This window comes from Coregonus lavaretus (assembly GCF_964263955.1).
Source record: "Coregonus lavaretus genome assembly, chromosome: 16".
Classification (NCBI taxonomy): domain Eukaryota; kingdom Metazoa; phylum Chordata; class Actinopteri; order Salmoniformes; family Salmonidae; genus Coregonus; species Coregonus lavaretus.
The window spans coordinates 18639083-18661478 of NC_140003.1; the positions used below are offsets into that span (position 1 = coordinate 18639083).

The 22396-nt window shown below is 45.2% G+C and overlaps 1 protein-coding gene across 1 annotated transcript in view; it reads right to left on the bottom strand.

Moving 5' to 3' along the window:
• Positions 1-22396, bottom strand: part of LOC311143726 (contactin-associated protein-like 5) — a gene marked incomplete at its 5' end in the record, with an annotated part of 128797 nt that overhangs the window by 81903 nt on the left and 24498 nt on the right. Inside the window, 3 exons of the mRNA XM_084179599.1 lie at positions 2973-3176; positions 12471-12618; positions 21695-21888. Coding sequence (XP_084035725.1) covers positions 2973-3176; positions 12471-12618; positions 21695-21888 — 546 coding nt within the window. The remainder of the gene's footprint in view (positions 1-2972; positions 3177-12470; positions 12619-21694; positions 21889-22396) is intronic.

Consider the following 22396-nt stretch of genomic DNA (forward strand, 5'->3'; position numbering starts at 1 on the left):
TCCCAGTGTCTGTTGGAAAGCAGACTGAACCAGGTATTCCTCTAGGATTTTGACTGTGCTTAGCTTCATTCCATTCCACAGTCCTTCACAATTACAAGCATACCTATAACATGATGCAGCCACCACCTTGCTTGAAAATATGGAGAGTGGTACTCAGTCATGTGTTGTACTGGATTTGACCCAAACATAACACTTTGCATTCAGGACAAAAAGTTAATTGCTTTGCCACATTTCTTGCAGTATTACTTTAGTGCCTTGTTGCAAACAGGATGCATGTTTTGGAATATTTTTATTCTGTACAGGCTTCCTTATTTTCACTATGTCAATTAGATTAGTATTGTGGAGTAACTACAATCTTGTTGATCCATCCTCAGTTTTCTCCTATCAAAGCCATTAAACTGCAACTGTTTTAAAGTCACTATTGGCCTCATGGTGAAATCCCTGAGCGGTTTCCTTCCTCTCCGGTAACTGAGTTAGGAAGGATGCCTGTATCTTTGTAGTAATTGGGTATATTGATACACCATCCAAAGTGTAATTAATAAGTTCACCATGCTCAAAGGAATATTCAATGTTTGATTTTAAATGTTTTACCCATTTACCAATAGGTGCCCTTCTTTAAGAGTAATTGGAAATCTGTGTTTGAAATTCACTGGTCAACTTACAGATAATTGTATATGTGCGGTACAGAGATGACGTAATAAAAAATTATAAAAATAAATGCATTTAGCAGACGCTTTTATCCAAAGCGACTTACAGTCATGCGTGCATACATGAATTTTTTTATTTTTTTGTGTATGGGTGGTCCCGGGGATCGAACCCACTACCTTAGCGTTACAAGCGCCGTGCTCTACCAGCTGAGCTACAGAGGACCACAAATCATCATCATCATAATCATTCAAAAATCATGTTAAACACAATTATTGCACACAAAGTGAGTCCATGCAACTTATTATGTGACTTGTTAAGCGAATTTCTACTCCTGAACTTACTTAGGCTTGCTATAACAAAGGGGTTGAACACTTATTGATTCAAGACATTTCAGCTTTTCATTTTTAATTAATTAAAAAAATGTCTAAAAACACCATTCCAAAAATAGAATTCCACTCAATTTAATCAATTTTAAATGCAGGCTGTAACACAACAAAATGTGGAAAAAGTCAAGGGGTGTGAATACTTTCTGAAGGCACTGGACTTCCTGATGAGACGCCCACAGGTGGTGAGGGTAGGCAACAACACATCCGCCACGCTGACTCTCAACACGGGGGCCGCTCAGGGGTGCGTGCTTAGTTTCCTCCTGTACTCCCTGTTCACCCACGACTCTGTGGTCGCGCACGACTCCAACACCATCATCAAGTTCTCAGACGACTTGACCGTGGTAGGCCTGATCACCGACGATGATGAGACAGCCTATAGGGAGGAGGTCAGAGACCTGGCAGTGTGGTGCCAGGACAACAACCTCTCCCTCAACGTCAGCAAGACAAAGGATCTTATTGTGGACTACAGGAAACGGAGGGCCGAGCACTCCCCCATTCACATTGACAGGACTGAAGTGGAGCAGGTAGAGAGCTTCAAGTTCCTTGGTGTCCACATCACTAAGGATCTATCATATTATTATTATTATTATTATCATGGTCCAAACACACCAACACAGAAGAGGGCACGACAATGCCTCTTCCCTCTCAGGAGGCTGAAAATATTTGGCATGGGCCCTCAGATCGTCAAAATGTTCTACAGCTGCACCATTGAAAGCATCTTGACTGGCTGCATCACCGCTTTGTATGGCAACTGCCTGGCATCCAACCACAAGGCGCTACAGAGGATAGTACATCACTGGGGCCGAGATCCCTGCCATCCAGGACCTCTATACTAGGCGGTGTCAGAGGAAGGCACTAAAATACTCCAGCCACCCAAGTCATAGACTGTTCTCTCTGCTACCGCATGGCGAGCGGTACCGAATCGCCAAGTCTGGAACCAATAGGACCCTGAACAGTTTCTAACCCCAAGCCATGACTGCTAATAGTTAGTTAAATAGTTAACTAAATAGCTATCCCAAAACCTTTTTCACTAACCTTTTTGACTCATCACATACACTGCTTTTACTGTTTGCTATCTGTCACTTTATTCCTAGTTATATGTACATATCTACCTCAATTACCTCCGATCCCTGCACATCGACTCGGTACTGGTACCCCTTGTAGCCAAGTTAGTGTTACTCATTGTGCATCTATTATTACTTTTATTGTTATGTCTTTTACTTTTCTATTATTTATTTATTTTCTTTCTCTCTGCGTTGTTGGGAAGGGCCCGTAAGTAAGCATTTCACTGTTAGTCCACACCTGTTGTTTACGAAGCATGTGACAAATTACATTTATTTGATTTTATCCCTGTTAGCTAATGTTTTTGCTTGATTATGACAAGCTAATAAACAAGCAAACCTGACGACATTTTTGATGCATGTTGCCAGCTTGCTTTCAATAATGTTTCAACTTGAACTGGCTGTAGCTACTGTACTTGTTTGTTCTGATAGAATGGCAAACACCAACATTAAACCACACCCCTTAAGGCAACTCTCGTTAGCCTTCAGTGATGGCAGCTAGCTTTTCTTAATGAGCATTGATGAAAATGACGCCAAATCAGGAAGTGCAGTTGCCCTTTAAGAATCCTCTTTCCCAGCTCAAATGCTCACAATGTGGATCCTTAACAGTCTGAGTCCAGCTAGTAAATTGAGCTCAGGTGCAGTGGTAATTGGAAGGGCAGTAGAACACAAACATCCAGTTATCCTCCCAGATTGCTCCCCAGACTAATTAGAGGTTCAAAGGACTCCTCCATCCTTACCCAGAGCCTCTTGCGTCCTGTTACCTCTAATCTCTGACCTCTAACCCCTGACCTATGTGAGCAAGGTTGAGGTGCAGGGCCAGCGACTTACCCAGGTTGAGGTAGAGAGACAGCATGCCCCGGTGTGACAAACTCACCCAGGTTGAGGTAGAGGGCCAGCCTGCCCCGGTGCAGCTCCAGAGTGATGTAGTCGCCCCTCTGACCCTCTCCGTGGAGCAGCACCCCCTCAGCCTGGCGGCTCTTGAAGCGCAGCGAGATCACATCCTTCACTGTGCTCATGGACTTCTGGTTAAACCGGTAGAGCAGGGAGCTTCTGCCATCAAAGTCTGCCACGTACGATTCTAGATGAGGATTGAGAGAAGATCAAATAATCATTACATTTTAGAAAATGTTCCCAATGATAGCACTCTGTGTCATGTCTGAGCTGTGAGTATTCTGTTGCCACTACTTTTGAGAGGAATTGAATTGGCAAGTTCCATTTCTTTCAACAGAATTGACTTTTCACCACAAATTCTGATGTCAAACGTTTTCTATTTATTCTGAGGTACTTTTATCACAACTCTCTAGCTCTGTCTAATACATTATCTAACACTGTGCCTCTGCTCCATGCTCAGTTCATGTGGATGGGCCTGAACTGAAAATATACTGTAGTGAGCTTCAGCAGCAGGAGAAATGTTGAATTCCTGTTTTTAAAGTCTGAATACATTATATTTTCTGATGGGATTCAGTTTGTGTAGGTAAAGCTGTCTGAATAAATAATGCAATCTCTAACATGCACCTGCTATTCCAACACAGAACAGAGGGAGGTTGATGTGCCTAGAGAAACAAGCGAATCAGCAATGAGTAGGAGAAAACTTGACGTTTGGGCATAGCGTTTACATTACATTGTATCAAAGACATGACTATGCAAATAGTGTTTGGAGCTATTGTGTATTTAAAGAATGTTTAACACATTCATAACCACACAAACACAATTCTAGAATTCCCCTACCTCTTAAAATGGTTTGCTCAATTTAATGAGTAAAAATTAAAATAAAAATCTATGTTTATTGGTCGCGTACACAGATTTGCAGATGTTATCTCAGGTGCAGCGAAATGCTTGCATTTCTAGCTCCAACATTGCAGTAATACCTAGCAATATTAAACAATACACACATTATCCAAAAAGTTAAAAAGAAAGAAATTAGTCCGGAATATATATATATATATATATATATATATATATATATATATATATATATATATATATATATATATATAAGTATTCAGACCCCTTCCCTTTTTCCACATTTTGTTACATTACAGCCTTATACTACAATTGATTAAATTAAATAAAAAATAATCAATCTACACAAAATACCATATAATGACGAAGCAAAAACTGGGTTTTAGAAATGTTTGCAACTGTATTACAAATAAAAAACAGAAATACCTTATTTACATAAGTATTCAGACCCTTTGCTATGAGACTCGAAATTGAGCTCAGGTGCATCCTGTTTCCATTGATCATCCTTGAGATGTGTCTACAATTTGATTGGAGTCCACCTGTGGTCAATTAAATGGATTGGACATGATTTAGAAAGGCACACACCTGTCTATGTAAGGTCCCACAGTTGACAGTGCATGTCAGAGCAAAAACCAAGCCATAAAGTCGAAGGAATTGTCCGTAGAGCTCCGAGACAGGATTGTGTCAAGGCACAGATCTGGGGAAGGGTACCAAAACATTTCTGCAGCATTGAAGGTCCCCAAGAACACAGTGGCCTCCATCACTCTTAAATGGAAAAAGTTTGGAACCACCAAGCCTCTTCCTAGAGCTGGCTGCCCGGCCAAACTGAGCAATCGGGGGAGAATGGCCTTGGTCAGGGAGGTGACCAAGAACCAAATGGTCACTCTGACAGAACTCAAGAGTTCCTCTATGGAGATGGGAGAACCTTCCAGAAGGACAACCATCTCTGCAGCATTCCACCAATCAGGCCTTTATCGTAAAGTGGCCAGACGGAAGCCACTCCTCAGTAAAAGGCACATGACAGCCCGCTTGGAGTTTGCCAAAAGGCACCTAAAGGACTCTCAGACCATGAGAAACAAGATCCTCTGGTCTGATGAAATCAAGATTGAACTCATTGGTCTGAATGCCAAGCGTCACGTCTGGAGGAAACCTGGCACCATCCCTACGGTGAAGCATGGCGGTAAGCAGCATCATGCTGTGGGGATGTTTTTCAGCGGCAGGGATGGAGAGACTAGTCAAAATCGAGGGAAAGATGAACGGAGCAAAGTACAGAGAGATCCTTGATGAAAACCTGCTCCAGAGCGCTCAGGACCTCAGACTGGGGTGAAGGTTCACCTTCCAACAGGACAACGACCCTAAGCACACAGCCAAGACAATGCAGGAGTGGCTTCAGGACAACCTGACAGAGCTTGAGAGGATCTGCAGAGAAGAATGGGAGAAACTCCCAAAATACAGGTGTGCCAAGCTTGTAGCGTCATACCCAAGAAGACTCTAGGCTGTAATCGCTGCCAAAGGTGCTTCAACAAAGTATTGAGTAAAGGGTCTGAATTTACTTACTGTAAATGTAATATTTCCATTTTTTATTTTTAATACATTTGCAAAAATTCCTACAAATCTGTTTTTGCTTTGTCATTATGGGGTATTGTGTGTAGAGTGATGAGGGAAAAAAACAATTGTATCAATTTTAGAATAAGGCTTTAACGTAAGAAAATGAGGAAAACATCTAGGCATCTGAATACTTTCCGAATGCACTGTACTTATATAATGGAGTCAGTGGAATTCACTGTGGGATATAGAAGGCCAAGCTTAATTTAAACTCAAGGTTTTTACCCATATGGATATGCCAATATATAAATGCTAATAATTTAGCTGATATGAGCTGGATATGCATAACCATGCTATCAATCATGGTCCTCTGTAGCTCAGCTGGTAGAGCACAGCGCTTGTAACGCCAAGGTAGTGAGTTCGATCCCCGGGACCACCCGCTTTGGATAAAAGCGTCTGCTAAATGGCATATTATTATTATTTTAATCACAATAGGGAACTATGGCAATTATGGGGATTACTCAGAACAAAAGTAAGAACAGTTCACGTGATTTGCCGTGAAAAGAATTCAAATTGTTTTTACCCTTTATAGATCTGAAGTCTGAGAGTCTAGTGAATGAAAAACAAAATGAGATGAGGGAGAGACATGGACGTGACTCAGTCTATAGGCAAAGTATGGCTATTCAATTGACATTAACAAGATGTGCAGTAAGTGTGTATGCATGACTTACTTTGTGACTATTGAACATTAAGAAATGAAATCTGCATTCTAATGTTGATATATTTCTACATGTATTTAGCTGGTCTGTTAGTGTAATTAAAGTAGACATGCTATGTTTGAATCATGCTAATTTTGGCAGTACTGACAACAGTTAAGCAAATGACAGCTAACTTCAACATTTTTCATTGATTGTGCCCGGATCCTATGCATGTCTGTAAATTATTTTAGAGGATGTATAAAAGTCAGACCTTCCTATCAGCAAGATTTCCATAATGATTATGATGAGCCCATTACAGATTCCAAGGGCTTACCTATAAGTGCAAGTTTGTCATCTGTGTGTCAGACGGCGTGGCTGTGGTGTAGGAATCAATCGCAGGACACAGAGGCTTAGTCCAAAAGTCTTTAGTAAAGACAAAATGACACGGCTACAAAACAGAGCCGGAGGCACGAGAAAATTACGCACACTGCGTAAACGAGCTGAATGCAACAAACGCGCACAACAAGTGCGGACTCTCTATAAAACAAAACAAATAGAGAAAAATGTACTGACTGCTCCAGCTGACAAAAGAACAACTACACACAAACACATGACAGAAACAACGAGAACTTAAAGGACACATAATCAACACTAAACGAGAACAGTTGTACCAAACAGACTAAACCAAACAAACATCGAAAACAAAGAACGGTGGCAGCTAGTACTCCGGAGACGACGACCGCCGAAGCCTGCCCGAACAAGGAGAAGGAGCAGCCTCGGCCGAAACCGTGACAGTACCCCCCCCTTGACGCGCGGCTTCAGCCGTGCGCCGACCCTGGCCTCGGGGACGACCAGGAGGATGCGGAGCAGGGCGCGTGGGATGACCACGATGGAACTCAGTCAGAAGAGACGGGTCTAAGATGTCTCTCCTCGGCACCCAGCACCGCTCCTCCGGACCGTACCCCTCCCACTCCACGAGATATTGGAGACCCCCCATCCGACGTCTCGAATCCAGGATGGACCGAACTGTGTACGCCGGAGCCCCCTCGATGTCCAGCGGGGGCGGAGGAGTCTCTCCTATCTCACAGTCCTGGAGTGGACCAGCTACCACCGGCCTGAGGAGAGACACATGGAACGAGGGGTTAATATTCTTATAATCAATAGGTAGTTGTAACCTGTAACACACCTCGTTCAACCTCCTCAGGACTTTAAAAGGCCCCACAAACCGCCGACCCAGCTTCCGGCAGGACAGGCGGAGGGGCAGGTTTCTGGTTGAGAGCCAGACTCGATCTCCCGGTGCGTACACCGGTCCCTCACTGCGGTGGAGATCGGCGCTCGCCTTGTGTCGACGGATGGCCCGCTGCAGATGGACGTGTGCAGCGTTCCACGTCTCCTCCGAGCGCCGCACCCACTCATCCACCGCAGGGGCCTCGATCTGGCTCTGATGCCAAGGTGCCAGAGCCGGTTGGTACCCTAATACACATTGGAAAGGAGTTAGTTTGGTGGAGGAGTGGCGAAGAGAGTTCTGTGCCATCTCGGCCCAGGGAACATACTTCGCCCACTCCTCCGGCTGGCCCTGGCAATACGACCTCAGAAACCTACCCAAATCCTGGTTTACCCGTTCGACCTGCCCATTGCTCTCCGGGTGGTACCCCGAGGTAAGGCTCACCGAGACCCCCAAGCGCTCCATGAACGCTCTCCAGACTCTAGAGGTAAACTGGGGGCCTCGATCAGACACTATATCCTCGGGTACCCCGTAATGCCGGAAGACGTGAGTGAATAGTGCCTCAGCGGTCTGTAGGGCAGTAGGGAGACCCGGCATGGGAAGGAGACGACAGGCCTTCGAGAACCGATCCACAACGACCAGGATGGTGGTATTCCCCTGGGAGGGGGGAAGGTCTGTAACAAAATCCACCGAGAGGTGAGACCAGGGTCGTTGTGGAACGGGCAGGGGTTGTAACTTACCCCGGGGCAGGTGTCTGGGTGCCCTACACTGGGCACACACCGAGCAGGAGGAAACATAAACCCTCACATCCCTGGCTAACGTTGGCCACCAGTATTTAGTGCTAAGGCAGTGCACTGTCCGGCCAATACCTGGATGTCCAGAGGAGGGTGACGTGTGAGCCCATTAAATAAGTCGATCCCGAACCTCGAACGGAACGTACGTCCGACCCACAGGACACTGGGGAGGACTAGGATCGGTACGCAACGCCCGCTCGATTTCGGAATCGACTTCCCACACCACCGGTGCCACCAGACAAGACGGCGGTAGTATGGGTGTGGGCTCAACGGACCTCTCCTCCGTGTCATACCGCCGGGACAGGGCGTCTGCCTTACCGTTCTGGGACCCAGGGATGTACGTGATCTTAAATACGAACCGGGCCAGAAACATGTTCCACCGAGCCTGGCGAGGGTTCAGTCTCCTAGCTGCCCGGATGTACTCCAGGTTCCGGTGGTCAGTCAAAATGAGGAAAGGGTGTTCGTCCAAGCTCCACACCTTTAGGGCCTGTACCGCGGCTAGCAGCTCCCTGTCCCCTACGTCATAATTTCGCTCCGCCGGGCTGAGCTTTTTAGAGTAAAAGGCACAGGGACGGAGTTTAGGTGGCGTGCCAGACCGTTGCGAGAGCACGGCCCCTATACCGGCCTCAGACGCGTCCACCTCGACCTGGAATGGTAGCGCGGGATCCGGATGCGCCAGCACCGGAGCCGAAGTAAACAGGTCCTTCAGTCTCCCAAAAGCCCTATCAGCCTCAGCAGACCACTGCAAGCGCACCGGACCCCCCTTAAGAAGGGACGTTATGGGAGCTGCCACCTGTCCAAAACCCCGGATAAACCTCCTGTAGTAATTCGCAAAGCCCAAGAACCGCTGCACCTCTTTAACGGTGGTTGGGGTTTGCCAATTACGCACGGCAGACACACAGTCAACCTCCATCTTCACCCCTGACGCAGACAACTGATAACCCAAAAAGGAGACAGACTCCTGGAAAAACAGACATTTCTCTGCCTTGACATATAGGTCATGCTCCAACAACCTCCTCAACACTCGGCGCACCAGGGCAACATGCTCGGCTCGGGTAGAAGAGTACACCAGAATGTCGTCAATGTACACGACCACTCCTTGCCCCTGCATATCCCGGAAGATCTCATCTACGAAGGATTGGAAGACTGAAGGAGCATTCATTAACCCGTATGGCATGACGAGATACTCGTAATGACCCGAGGTGGTACTAAATGCTGTCTTCCATTCGTCTCCCTCCCTAATGCGCACCAAGTTGTAGGCGCTCCTGAGGTCCAACTTTGTGAAGAAACGTGCTCCGTGTAATGACTCCGTCATAGTCGCAATCAGAGGGAGTGGATAACTGTATTTCACAGTAATCTGATTGAGACTGCGGTAATCAATACACGGACGCAAACCCCCATCTTTTTTCTTCACAAAAAAGAAGCTCGAGGACGCAGGGGAAGTGGAGGGCCGTATATATCCCTGTCTCAGAGACTCGGCTATATAAGTCTCCATCGCTCTCTTCTCCTCTTGAGACAAAGGATACACATGGCTCCGCGGAAGCGCAGCTCCTACCTGGAGGTCTATCGCACAATCCCCCTGTCTATGTGGTGGCAATTGCGTCGCCCTCGCCTTGCTAAACACAAGTGCTAAATCCTCATACTCGGGGGGAACGTGCATTGCGGGCACTTGGTTTGGACTCTCCACCGAGGTCGCCCCCACGGAAACACCCAGACATCGCCCCACACACTGGGCAGACCACTCCTTCAGAGCCCTCTGTTGCCACGAAATAGAGGGATTATGGGTAATCAACCAGGGAGGCCCCAGCACCACCGGATACGCAGGAGAGTCGATAAGATATAGCTGAATAGTCTCCTCATGACCCTCCTGCGTCCCCATCCTAAGTGGCGCTGTGACCTCCCTAATCAACCCCGATCCCAACGGACGGCTATCTAGAGCATGTACAGGGAAAGGATTGTTGACAGGAAGGAGAGGAATCCCTAACTCTACACAAAATTTCCAATCTACAAAATTCCCGGCTGCGCCTGAATCTACTAGCGCCTTATGCTGGGAACGAGGTGCAACCTGTGGAAAACAAACAGGTATGGTTAGGTGCACAACAGAGAGCTCTGGGTAAGTGGGGCGCCTACTCACCTGGAAGTACTCCCCAGTGCGTGGCCTGCCGTCTCGTCCCCTTGGAGACCCCCCCCCCAGCACCTAGCCGCAGTGTGTCCTCCACGGCCACAGTTGGTACAGGGGGTGGCCCCCTTCGGACTTCTCCTCTCCTCTCTAGCGCCAGCACCCCCGAGCTCCATAGGACTCGGCTCGGAGGTGCTGGAGGGTGGAATGGACGACCCCCACTCAGGACGTCCGCGGGTAGCCAGCAGGGTGTCGAGACGAATGGCCATGTCCACCAACTGGTTAAACGTAAGGGTGGTGTCCCTGCAAGCCAACTCACGACGGACGTCCTCCCGTAGGCTGCATCGGAAGTGGTCTATGAGGGCCCGCTCATTCCACCCTGCATCTGCCGCTAGAGTCCGGAACTCCAGTGCAAACTCCTGGGCGCTCCTCCTCCCCTGTCGGAGGTAGAATAGACGCTCTCCCGCCGCTTTCCCCTCAGGTGGATGGTCGAACACAGCCCTGAAGCGACGGGAGAACTCCGCATAGGTGATCGTCGCGGCGTCTATCATCCTCCATTCGGCGTTGGCCCATTCCAACGCCTTGCCGGTGAGACAGGAGATGAGGGAGGAAACGTTCTCGTGTCCCGAGGGCGCCGGGTGTACGGTGGCTAGGTAGAGTTCTACTTGTAGGAGAAAACCCTGACACCCGGCAGCGGTGCCATCATACGCCCTCGGGAGCGAGAGCCGAATCCCACTGGGTTCCGGAGCTTGGACGAACGGACTGACCGGTGATGGTGGTAAGGTAGGAGGAGGCGCGGGTACCCAACTGGTCTCCAGTCGATGCAGGGTATTCATCACTCCCTGCAGAGCGGTTGTGATTTGGGCTATTCTGTCATCCTGTCCGCGGACGCGCTCCTCCCATGACTCGGTCGCTGCTGCTACTCCTGCTGATTCCATGAAGAGGTGTGTAGTTCTGTCAGACGGCGTGGATGTGGTGTAGGAATCAATCGCAGGACACAGAGGCTTAGTCCAAAAGTCTTTAGTAAAGACAAAATGACACGGCTACAAAACAGAGCCGGAGGCACGAGAAAATTACGCACACTGCGTAAACGAGCTGAATGCAACAAACGCGCACAACAAGTGCGGACTCTCTATAAAACAAAACAAATAGAGAAAAATGTACTGACTGCTCCAGCTGACAAAAGAACAACTACACACAAACACATGACAGAAACAACAAGAACTTAAAGGACACATAATCAACACTAAACGAGAACAGGTGTACCAAACAGACCAAACCAAACAAACATCGAAAACAAAGAACGGTGGCAGCTAGTACTCCGGAGACGACGACCGCCGAAGCCTGCCCGAACAAGGAGAAGGAGCAGCCTCGGCCGAAACCGTGACACTATGACCTGTTCAATGGCTTCAAGATCTTCCTATTCCCCTCTTTATTTGCTTGTTGTTAGAGCACTCCGGAGTTTCATTTTTACAGTAAGTTGAAATTAGGTGCTTGTCATGCAGCATTTATTAGCAGAGTACACATTCATCCAACATTAATACAGGGATCATGCTGTGGAACAGTTTGGCATTATGAAAGTGCTCACTCAGGGTTAATTATAACTGTCTTTCACAGAGCAGTAATTCACTGGCTGATCCAGTTAATGCTGCTTCAGAATGTGTGTGAGAGGCGTCCCAGTGACTCCCCTTTATTTGTTTAGCATTATCCATGCAGAGACTGGCTCTCAACTGGCACGCCTGGCTGGCTGTCACTGTCTGCCTCTATTAGCTGGTGAGGATTGTGTTCCGTCAGTATTTGCTTTGATCTTGTATGAAGGAAGGCATGCCAGAAGGAAATGTCTCTTCAATTAGCAGATACTGTATATCTTATTAAATAGTGGGCGAAAATGTACAGGATGGTTACAATGACATTACTGGCTAGCATAATGCTATTTTCTCATGGATTCCACTGTCAACATGGGGATACAATCAGCCCCATGATAGATTGCATGCTTAAACAAGCCCCAATGGAAAGTGTTAGTGTCTGGACAGGTCTGAACACACTCTTGTTAGAGCAATGTCCAACGCAGTCCAGGAGTCCCACAGAGTGAATACCAAATGTGTTGGAATCACATACGCCAGAACATTATCATATTAGCTCAATGTGTATGGAGTTTGTTCTGTGTCTAAGGGGTCATTTACTGTAGTTATTATGATATTAGCTGAACGTGTTCGTGTTCTGTAAGGTTGGTGGTCTGGTCACTCACTGTAGGCACAGCCATACACCTCCACTCTGAGTCCCACCCAGCCACTGGGGTTCCAGTCCAGCGGGACGAAGCGCAGGAAGCGGCTTCTGATAGAGTGGGACAACTTGTGGTGGACGACACTGTCAGCATTCACGTTCCCCACAAACCTCTGGAGACACACAGAGAGAGGAGGGGAGAACAGGCAGAATAGTTAGATAAGATGCATTAAGTGTCTCTCATCGTTCATGCAGCGTCACTACAGTAACCTTAAATGCACCTTGAGAGGTGGAAAAGTAAAATGCAAATGCAAATTGAATGAAGATACTCATCATATTTATCATCTTAATCACATCATTGACTCTAATGTGTAAGCCATGACTGAACATTCATCCATTCTCAAAGGAAACATTGAGGGCAACACAATTGGACAAACTCTCTTTGTTCTCCATTCATTCCACAGATGGTAGTTCTCAACTGTGCAATAGGTGTTTAGTTACAACACCTTCCACGCATGTGTCATAGGGTCTTTAGACACCTATGCCTACACCCACATAGTATGCAAATATATCATAGTCACTACATAGAGACTAAGGACACCCATACAGTGAATTCATAATCATGCAGATTCTGTCCTGCATGTTGCGATGTTGTACTGTGGCTTCTGTGCACACTGTTTTACTTAATTAAAACACTTTGATACCACAATATGAATAACAACATGGCAAAAGCTATTTACAATTCCATTTGCATGAAGCCACCATTAGTATTCTGTTTGAATTAGAATGGCCTGGAAACATAAACTATACCCTGCATGGTGCAATTTCATCATTGTTTTCCCTTTTCTGTTTTCTACAGCAAGTGTCAGCTTTCATAATATTGGATTTTGTTTCCCCTTTCATTAGGATTTATATAGCAGGATTTGTTTATTTATATACAGTATATATTTTTTCAAGGCACTCCCCGCCAACACCCCCCCCCCCCCCCATGACTGTAATATACAAATGCAATACTTTATTGCCATCTAATTTCTTGATATTAAAATCTCCCCTTTATGTCCAACATATCTTAGCATTTCATAATCATCTCATCAATAGCATACAACAAAATGCCTTCCCTATAAAGTAGATAATAATTCAATAGAATAGATTTATCAGTGTTATCTCGCGTCATTTGGGTCAAAGATAATCTTCCTTAAATCCTTACATCAATAGCATAGGCATGCCATACTGATCAGTCATTTTCTCTTTGTAACATTTCTGTGTCTTGAAAATGAAGGCAATCAGCACTGAAATGACTTATATTGATTCAAACCAAACTGTCAAGCCCAAATGTTTGTGTTGAACTGGGTAAGACCCAGAGGCAGTATCTGCATGTCTCCCTGTTGGCTACAAGAATCATGGTTAAACTCTATTCAGTTACAGAAAGTGAGTTGTAATGGAACAATGATTGTTTCCCTTTTATATAACATTCTGTGCAATATACTTACAGTTCAAACACATCAAGGCCCTTGAAGGTCATACAAATCGTCATCATGAATGGCATCTCTTTCTCTCAAATGAGTCATATACAGCAGACTTAAGACACATTTTTTGTTTGGTGTTTGGACTGAAATGGATGAATGCATGGTGTGTGTAACCTTGGAAACACATGTACAAAAGGTGATTCAGCAGGGACAGTGACCTCAAGCTTTGCAGTTTGCTTTTCAAAAGCCCCAGCAGTCATCTTGCGTCATGTCAGGAACATCGTTCTCCCATAAGAGTGATCTATTTTAAAGCACACAATGGAAACTAAACCCTGTCCCAGAACAACCCTTGTTATTCCAGATCTGAAAAAATGGCGACAACACATCCGCCCAATTACTGTGCAGATGTGAACCAGAGTCTTTGGCTGGAACCCTGAGGGGACAGAAGATCTTCATTGGACCACAGAGCTTTAGGTTAGTCACTGTCCACATAAACAGCTACTAACCCCACAGTGACTTAATTATTTCTATTCCTTTATCGACTCCTGAACCAACGGCCTCCCTCCCCATTCATTAAGACGCTTTACTCTTCCTCTACTGTGATGAGGTCCCTAATGTCACACACGTCAGCTGACTGCACACAAGCCCTAGGGTAAAATATTCACTCCCCTGTTATATGAGAATTTAGGATAACAAAATTATAAGACAATATATTGTAACAACATAGGCAAATGGCACATCTTCTCATGTCACGTAGACATTTGAAAGGATATGAAAGCTCTCTAAGGATAGTTTCTACTATTTTGAAGCACTGTTCACTCGATGCAAAACAAACATACGAACAGTACATTAAACAAAGGAAGATGTATCCAGTTTTAGAAAAGAATGCCCCAGTGTTTCTTTTAGCTACAGTACAGTAGCTTGAACTTATATTCCTTCCCCTTGCAGAAAGATGCTTTGTGTGGTCCCTTGAGCCGGGCGGACGTAGCTATGTGTCAAACACAAAGAGCACCTGAGTGCCATGGTTACCGGGCTTACAGGGGAGGCAAAGGCAGCCAAGTTCTCCCAGGGGGTTACGCCAAGCGCTTCTTCATTCCACTGTCTCTGATGCTCTGCTACACTTGCACATAGGCAAACATCAGAGACAATCTATTATTTACTCTGTTCAATGAGGAAGAAAACACAGAATAGCACCTGGGACAGAAACTTTGAGAAAATATGATTTCATCATTCATCACAGTACGTCTACATGTTGCATCGCTTCTGTCTGAAGCATCAGAAACTGAAGATAAAAATGCAACAAAGACATACTCGTAAATACTGATATATGATTAGCCATTCTCTGATATGGATTAAATACGAGCTAATAATCACAAATGCTGTGATCTGATGAGATGTTTGTATACTCTGTTTATGTAAGTAAATATTTATTTATTTGAAAGGATGTTGTCTCCCATATTGATATCTACAGACTCAAGCTCTTGCTATCCTCAGTACAGCCATTGAAACAATATTGACTCACAACAACAATGGAGACATTAAAGTAAACAAATTGATGCATTAACCAAACATGTACTACTAATACACAACAAAAGCATATTTCTTAGGATCTAAGGAGAAACTGATGACGCTCCTAAAAGATCCCCAGTGAAAGCAATTACAATTTCCTGTCTGTCAAGCCCTGACCTATGGAACTCTTGTTTGTTGAGTCAGGGTGTGAATGTCTATTGTAGTTCTATGTTATGTATATCTATGTTTAGGATCTAGAATGTGTATTTCTATGTTTGGCCGGGTGTGATTCCCAATCAGAGGCTGCTTTCGCTCATTGTCTCTGATTGGGGATCATACTTAGGTAGCCTATTTCCTACGTTGCATTGTGGGATCTTGTTCCGTTTAGGCTTGTATGTGTATAGCCTGAGGACTTCACGTTACGTCTTGTTTTGTTTTATGTTTATTGAGTTAATAAACATGTACGCTTTTCACGCTGCACCTTGGTACGACCCGTCTCTCAACGATCGTGATAGAAGATCCCACCACAAAACCACCAAGCAGCGTGCCGAGGAGGAGCGAATAGCTTTGTCACAGGTGGGCAAATGGTGGTCATGGGAGGAGATATTCGCTGGGAAAGGACCCTGGGCGAAGGTACAGGCCCTGGCAAGAGAGGATCAACGACAACGGGACCAACCGCTGAGGAAGCCCGAGAGGCAACCCCAATAAAACATTTTGGGGGGGCTAGAGGGGTGGTCGGGAATCAAGAGAGAAGAGCCCCGACCACTGCACCCGGTGGGGTTCCAGTTGGAGTCCCTACGACCATGGGAACAGGAATGGGAACAGTTTTACACGGAGGAGTCGGAGGATGACGACGATGATGAGGTTCTGTTCCCTAACTCGTGGGGGCTCCCGGAGGAGTTCTCACTGGAGGAGAATTGGCGAGAGAGAGAGAGAGAGAAGAACTGGAGCAGTCTGAGAGAGGAGGCCACCACGTTACAGGGGCTGTTAGCTCAGAGGGAGCAGGAGTTATCCGTTCAGAGGGAGGCGCTACAGGAGGCTCAAAGGGAGAAGGAAGTAGTGGAGGCACGGAGAGAGGAGCTGGTCAGGCAACAAAAGGAGCGTGTGTTCATTGAGGAACCTAGGTATGCGGAGATACGCACTGTGTCGCCAGTGCGCATTCACAGCCCAGTGCGTCCTGTGCCAGCGCCCCGCACGTGCCGTGCGAAAGTGGGCATCCAGCCAGGACGGGTTGTGCCAGCTCTAAGCTCCAGACCTCCAGTGCAGCTCCACAGTCCGGTACGGCCCTTACCTGCTCCCCGCACCAAACCAGTGGTGGGATCTTGTTCCGTTTAGGCTTGTATGTGTATAGCCTGAGGACTTCACATTACGTTGTTTCTTGTTTTGTTTTATGTTTATTGAGTTAATAAACATGTACGTTTTTCACGCTGCACCTTGGTCCGACCCGTCTCTCAACGATCGTGACACTGTCATCATAATTTGAAAACTAGAAAACTAGTAAAATGCAGGGAAGTTACTAGGCTGGCTGACTCACATGGTACACAGCAAGGGAGAGCTGTGACACACTAGTCTGGACGTTGTAAATGGAGTATTCCATTTGTTTGATTGGTTCTCTCTCCCCCAAAAAATATTTCCTGCGGGGTTGAGACCTCAGGTTGTTTGGATTTGAAAATCCAACAGTTGTATTGGAAAGGAGGGGCACTCGGGGGGCTGTGTGTGGTTGTACATGCGGGTGTTTGAGTCAGAAAGAAAGACACAGAGGAGAAACAATCAGTAAAATAGCACAGCCCCCATTATCGATTGCATCGTGCCTACAACATCATGCAGCCTTCCCATACTCTGAAGTCAGGAAGACTTTGAGTTAGTTGTTAGCTAAACTAGGAAGTTACTACATTGCAGAGACTATGGACCATAATCATTGTTAATTCTGCTGCTGAAAAATATTCTGCATGTGTGAAATGGGAACAACTAATTCCTGTTTGAGAACAGCTAATGGGCCAGTTTGTGACATTATGGGTCTAGTTAAAGTACCAGATAGGGAGCAATATCATCATATAATATAATCATAATAATATGCCATTTAGCAGACGCTTTTATCCAAAGCGACTTACAGTCATGCGTGCATACATTTTTTGTGTATGGGTGGTCCCGGGGATCGAACCCACTACCTTGGCGTTACAAGCGCCGTGCTCTACCAGCTGAGCTACTTGTGAAGTCTACTACTTCACAAATACTTGCCAGATGTTGATTTGGGGTGTGTTCGTAAAGTCATTCTGGCTATCTACTCCGATTTGAGTGTGCCAGAGCGCAGAATAATTTATGGATTTATGAACGCCCAATACCCGTTGAATATGACAGGTGTCAGTAAACGTCGGCAAAAAACATAATTAAATAGTCGCCAGCAGCACAGTTACAGTCACTAACCCTTTTGATAACATGAAAACAGTCTAACCAGCTCTGCTAGGACGAGTAAAATGGTCAGAGTTAGGTGTTCTCTCATTTGTTTCTGGAAGTAACTAGTAAGCTAGCCAACTTTAGCCAGTTTCATTTACATTTACATTTTAGTCATTTAGCAGACGCTCTTATCCAGAGCGACTTACAGTTAGTGAATACATTTATTTATTTTTTATACTGGCCCCCCGTGGGAATCGAACCCACAACCCTGGCGTTGCAAACGCCATGCTCTATCAACTGAGCTACATCCCTGCCGGCCATTCCCTCCCCTACCCTGGACAACGCTGGGCCAATTGTGCGCCGCCCATGAGTCTCCCGGTCGCGGCCGGCTGCGACAGAGCCTGGATTCGAACCAGGATCTCTAGTGGCACAGTTAGCACTGCGATGCAGTGCCTTAGACCACTGCGCCACTCAGGAGTTTCTTGGTGCTTGACTGACATTGTGAGGTCAGAAGGCTCGGATCAACCCTACTACTTGGCCAGACCGTCCAGTGCGCTCTGAATGCTCCAGAGTGACACACTTTGAATTTATGAACGGCCCAGAGCGCACTCTGACACACTGGAGGCAATTTATGAACACATCCTTGGACAAACAGCTGCAGACGGAATTCCCACCTCAGCTGCACTAAGTAACACAACATTCTGTTTCATTTCCTGGATTTTTTATGCACTAGAAAAAATACAATACATTTACGATGTAGTACAAAAACTCATGAATACATAATGAGCAAAATCTAAAAAGGGATTTTTTTAATATTAATGCTCGTATTTTTCTAAAATGTATAAATGTTTGTGTACATAGTCATTAAAATGTAATCCAAGCTAACCGTTAACCTCTGTTTCTTGGAAGTTAACTTTCATTCATCATCAGCATCATCAATCTTTAATATAAAGCTATGTGTTAAACAAGAGAGATATCAACCCATGGAGATAAGTTTGTCTTCTTCCCGCCAATTACTCAGCATCAGTTTGGATCTTCCGATCACCTCGACAATCCCAACGAAGCCCTCGGAAGGATCACTGCAGAGAACAGCATGGATCTGGTCTGCAGAAGATCCATGGCCACTAATAAATGCAACACCCCCAAGTTCTGTGCCTTAACAACTAAATGAGTCATGGACTCTACATCAATTAGACCCAGAGAAGATCTACATTGACCGCCAGACCATGCTCTTGCACCCAATCTTCACATGGTAATAGACTCCATATTGATTGGCCTGTGGGCTGCTCAAGCCTCCCTGTAATGGAAAACTTGAGAGCTGGATATTAGGGATGAACAGAAAGTAGGGAGAGCACGTGATCTGATGTATCTGGTCATGTGGTCAATCAGGGGTAATGAGAGCCTGGGAGCAGCACTCAGCACTAATGGGAGGTCTGTTAATCTGTTTATCGGTCACACTTTGAATGCTTAATGAAGCCTCCATAAACCCTTTATAATGCCTACATAATTGCATGACAAATCATGTATGAAAATGTCCTTATGTGACCTTTTTCTCAAGGTTCAAAACATACATGAGACATAAAACGTAAGGTAAAAGATGGCTTCAAAAAGCATAGGTTTTAACAAAGCACAACCTGTTTATATCGAAGGCTCCGTTTTCTCCACATTTGTATGCAGCAAGGCCAATGTTGTAGCTGCTCTGGCCTTTCACTGTCTTTGATCTTGGAAACCTGGGGAAAATTACCAGCAGCATGTCAATGAATACCATTCTCTGAAAAAGATGCCCCTGTCAAAAAATAAATAAATAATAATGTTTCTGAAAAGTGCTGTGCTCCCTCCTACATCAAAAGAGTCACTGAAACCCTTCATGGAAAATTAAGAGTGGGTTGAACCTGGGAAACCTTTTCAACACAATGGTTTAAATGAGTGACATTCGCTGCTTCTTTATCAAGGGCAAAGTCTCTCGGAGAATAGGACCACAAACCTCATGAGATTTGCTGGTGGAATAAAGGTTAAATGAAAAATAAATGTTCCTTCTTATGGTTATCAGCACCTTTAGAACATGATGGTATGCAACATAATTAATGTTGTGTTAACCCTTTCAAACATGCACTGTAGGCAGAAATAGCCTATGACCTCTGCTATAAGGTTATCATTTAGAGACAAAGTTAATACTTTCTTATCTCAATGTCAAATACATAACCATCAAACAATTACGATGTAACTTTCGTAGGAGAATTGGAGTTCATTTTATTAGAAATCTTTCATTTTTCAACTGCTATGTAATGGTTGACCAAAAATAACCATCATTACCTTGGTCTATTTTTTAAATGTGTTTATCTATCAGAAAAATATGATGCTCTCTCAAAGTTATAGCTTTTCTTTTTATTAACAAGGCTGTTGACATTATTGTAGCAACTTCCATTCCTTTCTTTGAATGGCAATACTTTCATGACAGACAAAGTACATGCATTTCTGCCAAGCAAAGTACCTCTGAGTATAGACTATGCCCTTGAAAACTATTATTGAGATGACAACCTATGAGGCATGAAAGCGTCTAAAATGCATATCTTTGGAGAAGACATGCAATGACAGTAATAACTGTGTAGCAACAAGCACTCAAAAAGCCCCTGCGCTCAGCACTTTCCACTGCGAGGAATCAAGGTTCACCTGCCGTTAAGTGACAAAGGCTAGGAGATGAAGAGAGATGAGGGTGTGGAGCGATATGTGTCAATGTCAGCGCCATAAGAGCCCTAAGCTGGCTTGTCAGCACAAACACAGTTATGGCCACTACTCTGAATCGAATGGCTCCTACACCTCTCACACCAACAACAATACTGCAAGGTTTATGACTGCTTGGTTTCAAGTGACATGATATAGGAGTGTTGTTGATCTATAGTTGGACCTACCCTATATGACTGCTGCATGAGCAGCAGCTGGGCTCAATCATACTGTAACAGAAGAAGAAAAGGTGTTCTTTCATCCATGTGTTTCTGAGTGTGTGAGTGATGAAAAGTTCACACCTCCAGGTTGAGACACTGCATCCATTTTGATGAGGCAAAAAAATGGACATGATAAGTCAACTAATCTTTTCTCCTGTAATATGACTTTTCACTGGGCATACAGTTGCATGTTTTCCTGTACTCTGTGCTCACACACTGAATCTGAAGGGAAAAAAATAGACAGAGAGCCAAGTGCAATATTTAAAATCGTGAGTGGACATGAATAACAATTCTTATTCCACACTCTGGAAGGGTGTGATAGAGGAACATGTGTGTATGTTTGTCCGTGGGGTATAGTTGCCTGATGAGTATGTGCATCTGCAAAAGCCCTCCTTTGTTAGGATTTCAAACCACATGAACAAAAAACGGTCTGACTCAAAGAATCTTGATCAACTGTTTCTCTGTCCCTCATGGCAATGCTAAAACTAAGTAAAGACTTGAAAGAGTGGATTAAAACTCCCTCATATCTGGCATAGTGAAGATAGAGAGAGCTCAGACACTGAGTCATATGTTTCTTAGCCAAGAGTCTTATTTAGCAGTGTCACTCTTCCATAGACTTTTTGTCATTCTTTCATACTTTTAGTCTGACTCAAATCCACTTCAGCAAACCCAAACATTGCAGTCAGCATGTAGTGCCTCTGAGTTGACAGGTAGAAGGCAAACTAGCTAGCTATGTATCTTCCCAAGTATGTCTGACGTTACTGTCAGATACAGCTTTATCTGACGCCTCTTCCAGGCATTGTCATGGAGAAGACAGTTATAGAACTGAAGCTCTCACATATTATTGAACACACTTTGCAGCCTGCAAAAATGTTTAAAGGATTAAAATAGAGAACAGAGCCTTTCATGGTACAGAAATCATCAGCAAGGAGACTCACCCCAACCCCGTCCTCTTGTCGGTACTGCTTCCAGGCTAGGCCGGTGTCACTGAACAGCAGCAGGTAGCCGCTGACCCAGTCTGAGCTGCCGTAGCGACCCTGTGTGGAGATGGCCGTCACCTCCATCCTGTCCCTGAGGTCCAGCTGCAGCCACGGATGTCTGTCTGTCACCTGGGGAGACCAGCCTCCCACTCCTGAGACCAGAGAGAGAAAAAACTTTTCAGGACAGGAAGGTGCAAAGAGTGACCTAGCATGGCTAGGTGTGACACAGCATGAGCAGACAAACACACACACACAACCCCAAACAGATGGGTAGTCCAGACAGTTATCTCTAGTGTGAAAGTTTATTTTCCTAAAAGCTCCAGCCAGAGAGAATATAGAGTGTGTGGGAGAGAGTGGGATTGTGTTTGGTCACTGGTCACTGTGGCAGTTACTATGTAGGGCTGTGAGTCAGACAGAAATAATAGAGCATTTTTCATTTGGGTTACCTCATACGACTTACTGGCTGTACTCTACTATGTGTTCATGAGCACTTCACAATTGTCTAAACCCTGTCTAAAAGCAGTTTAATGTAGCATTGTTGGAGGTGATTCAGACACCCCTAGACTAGTCAGTCCTTTGAGCCGGATCGGAAACAATTAGAACCAAGGGTTTTTCTTTCTTGTCTTTATAGTAGTGAACCATTAATGACTTCAATAATGT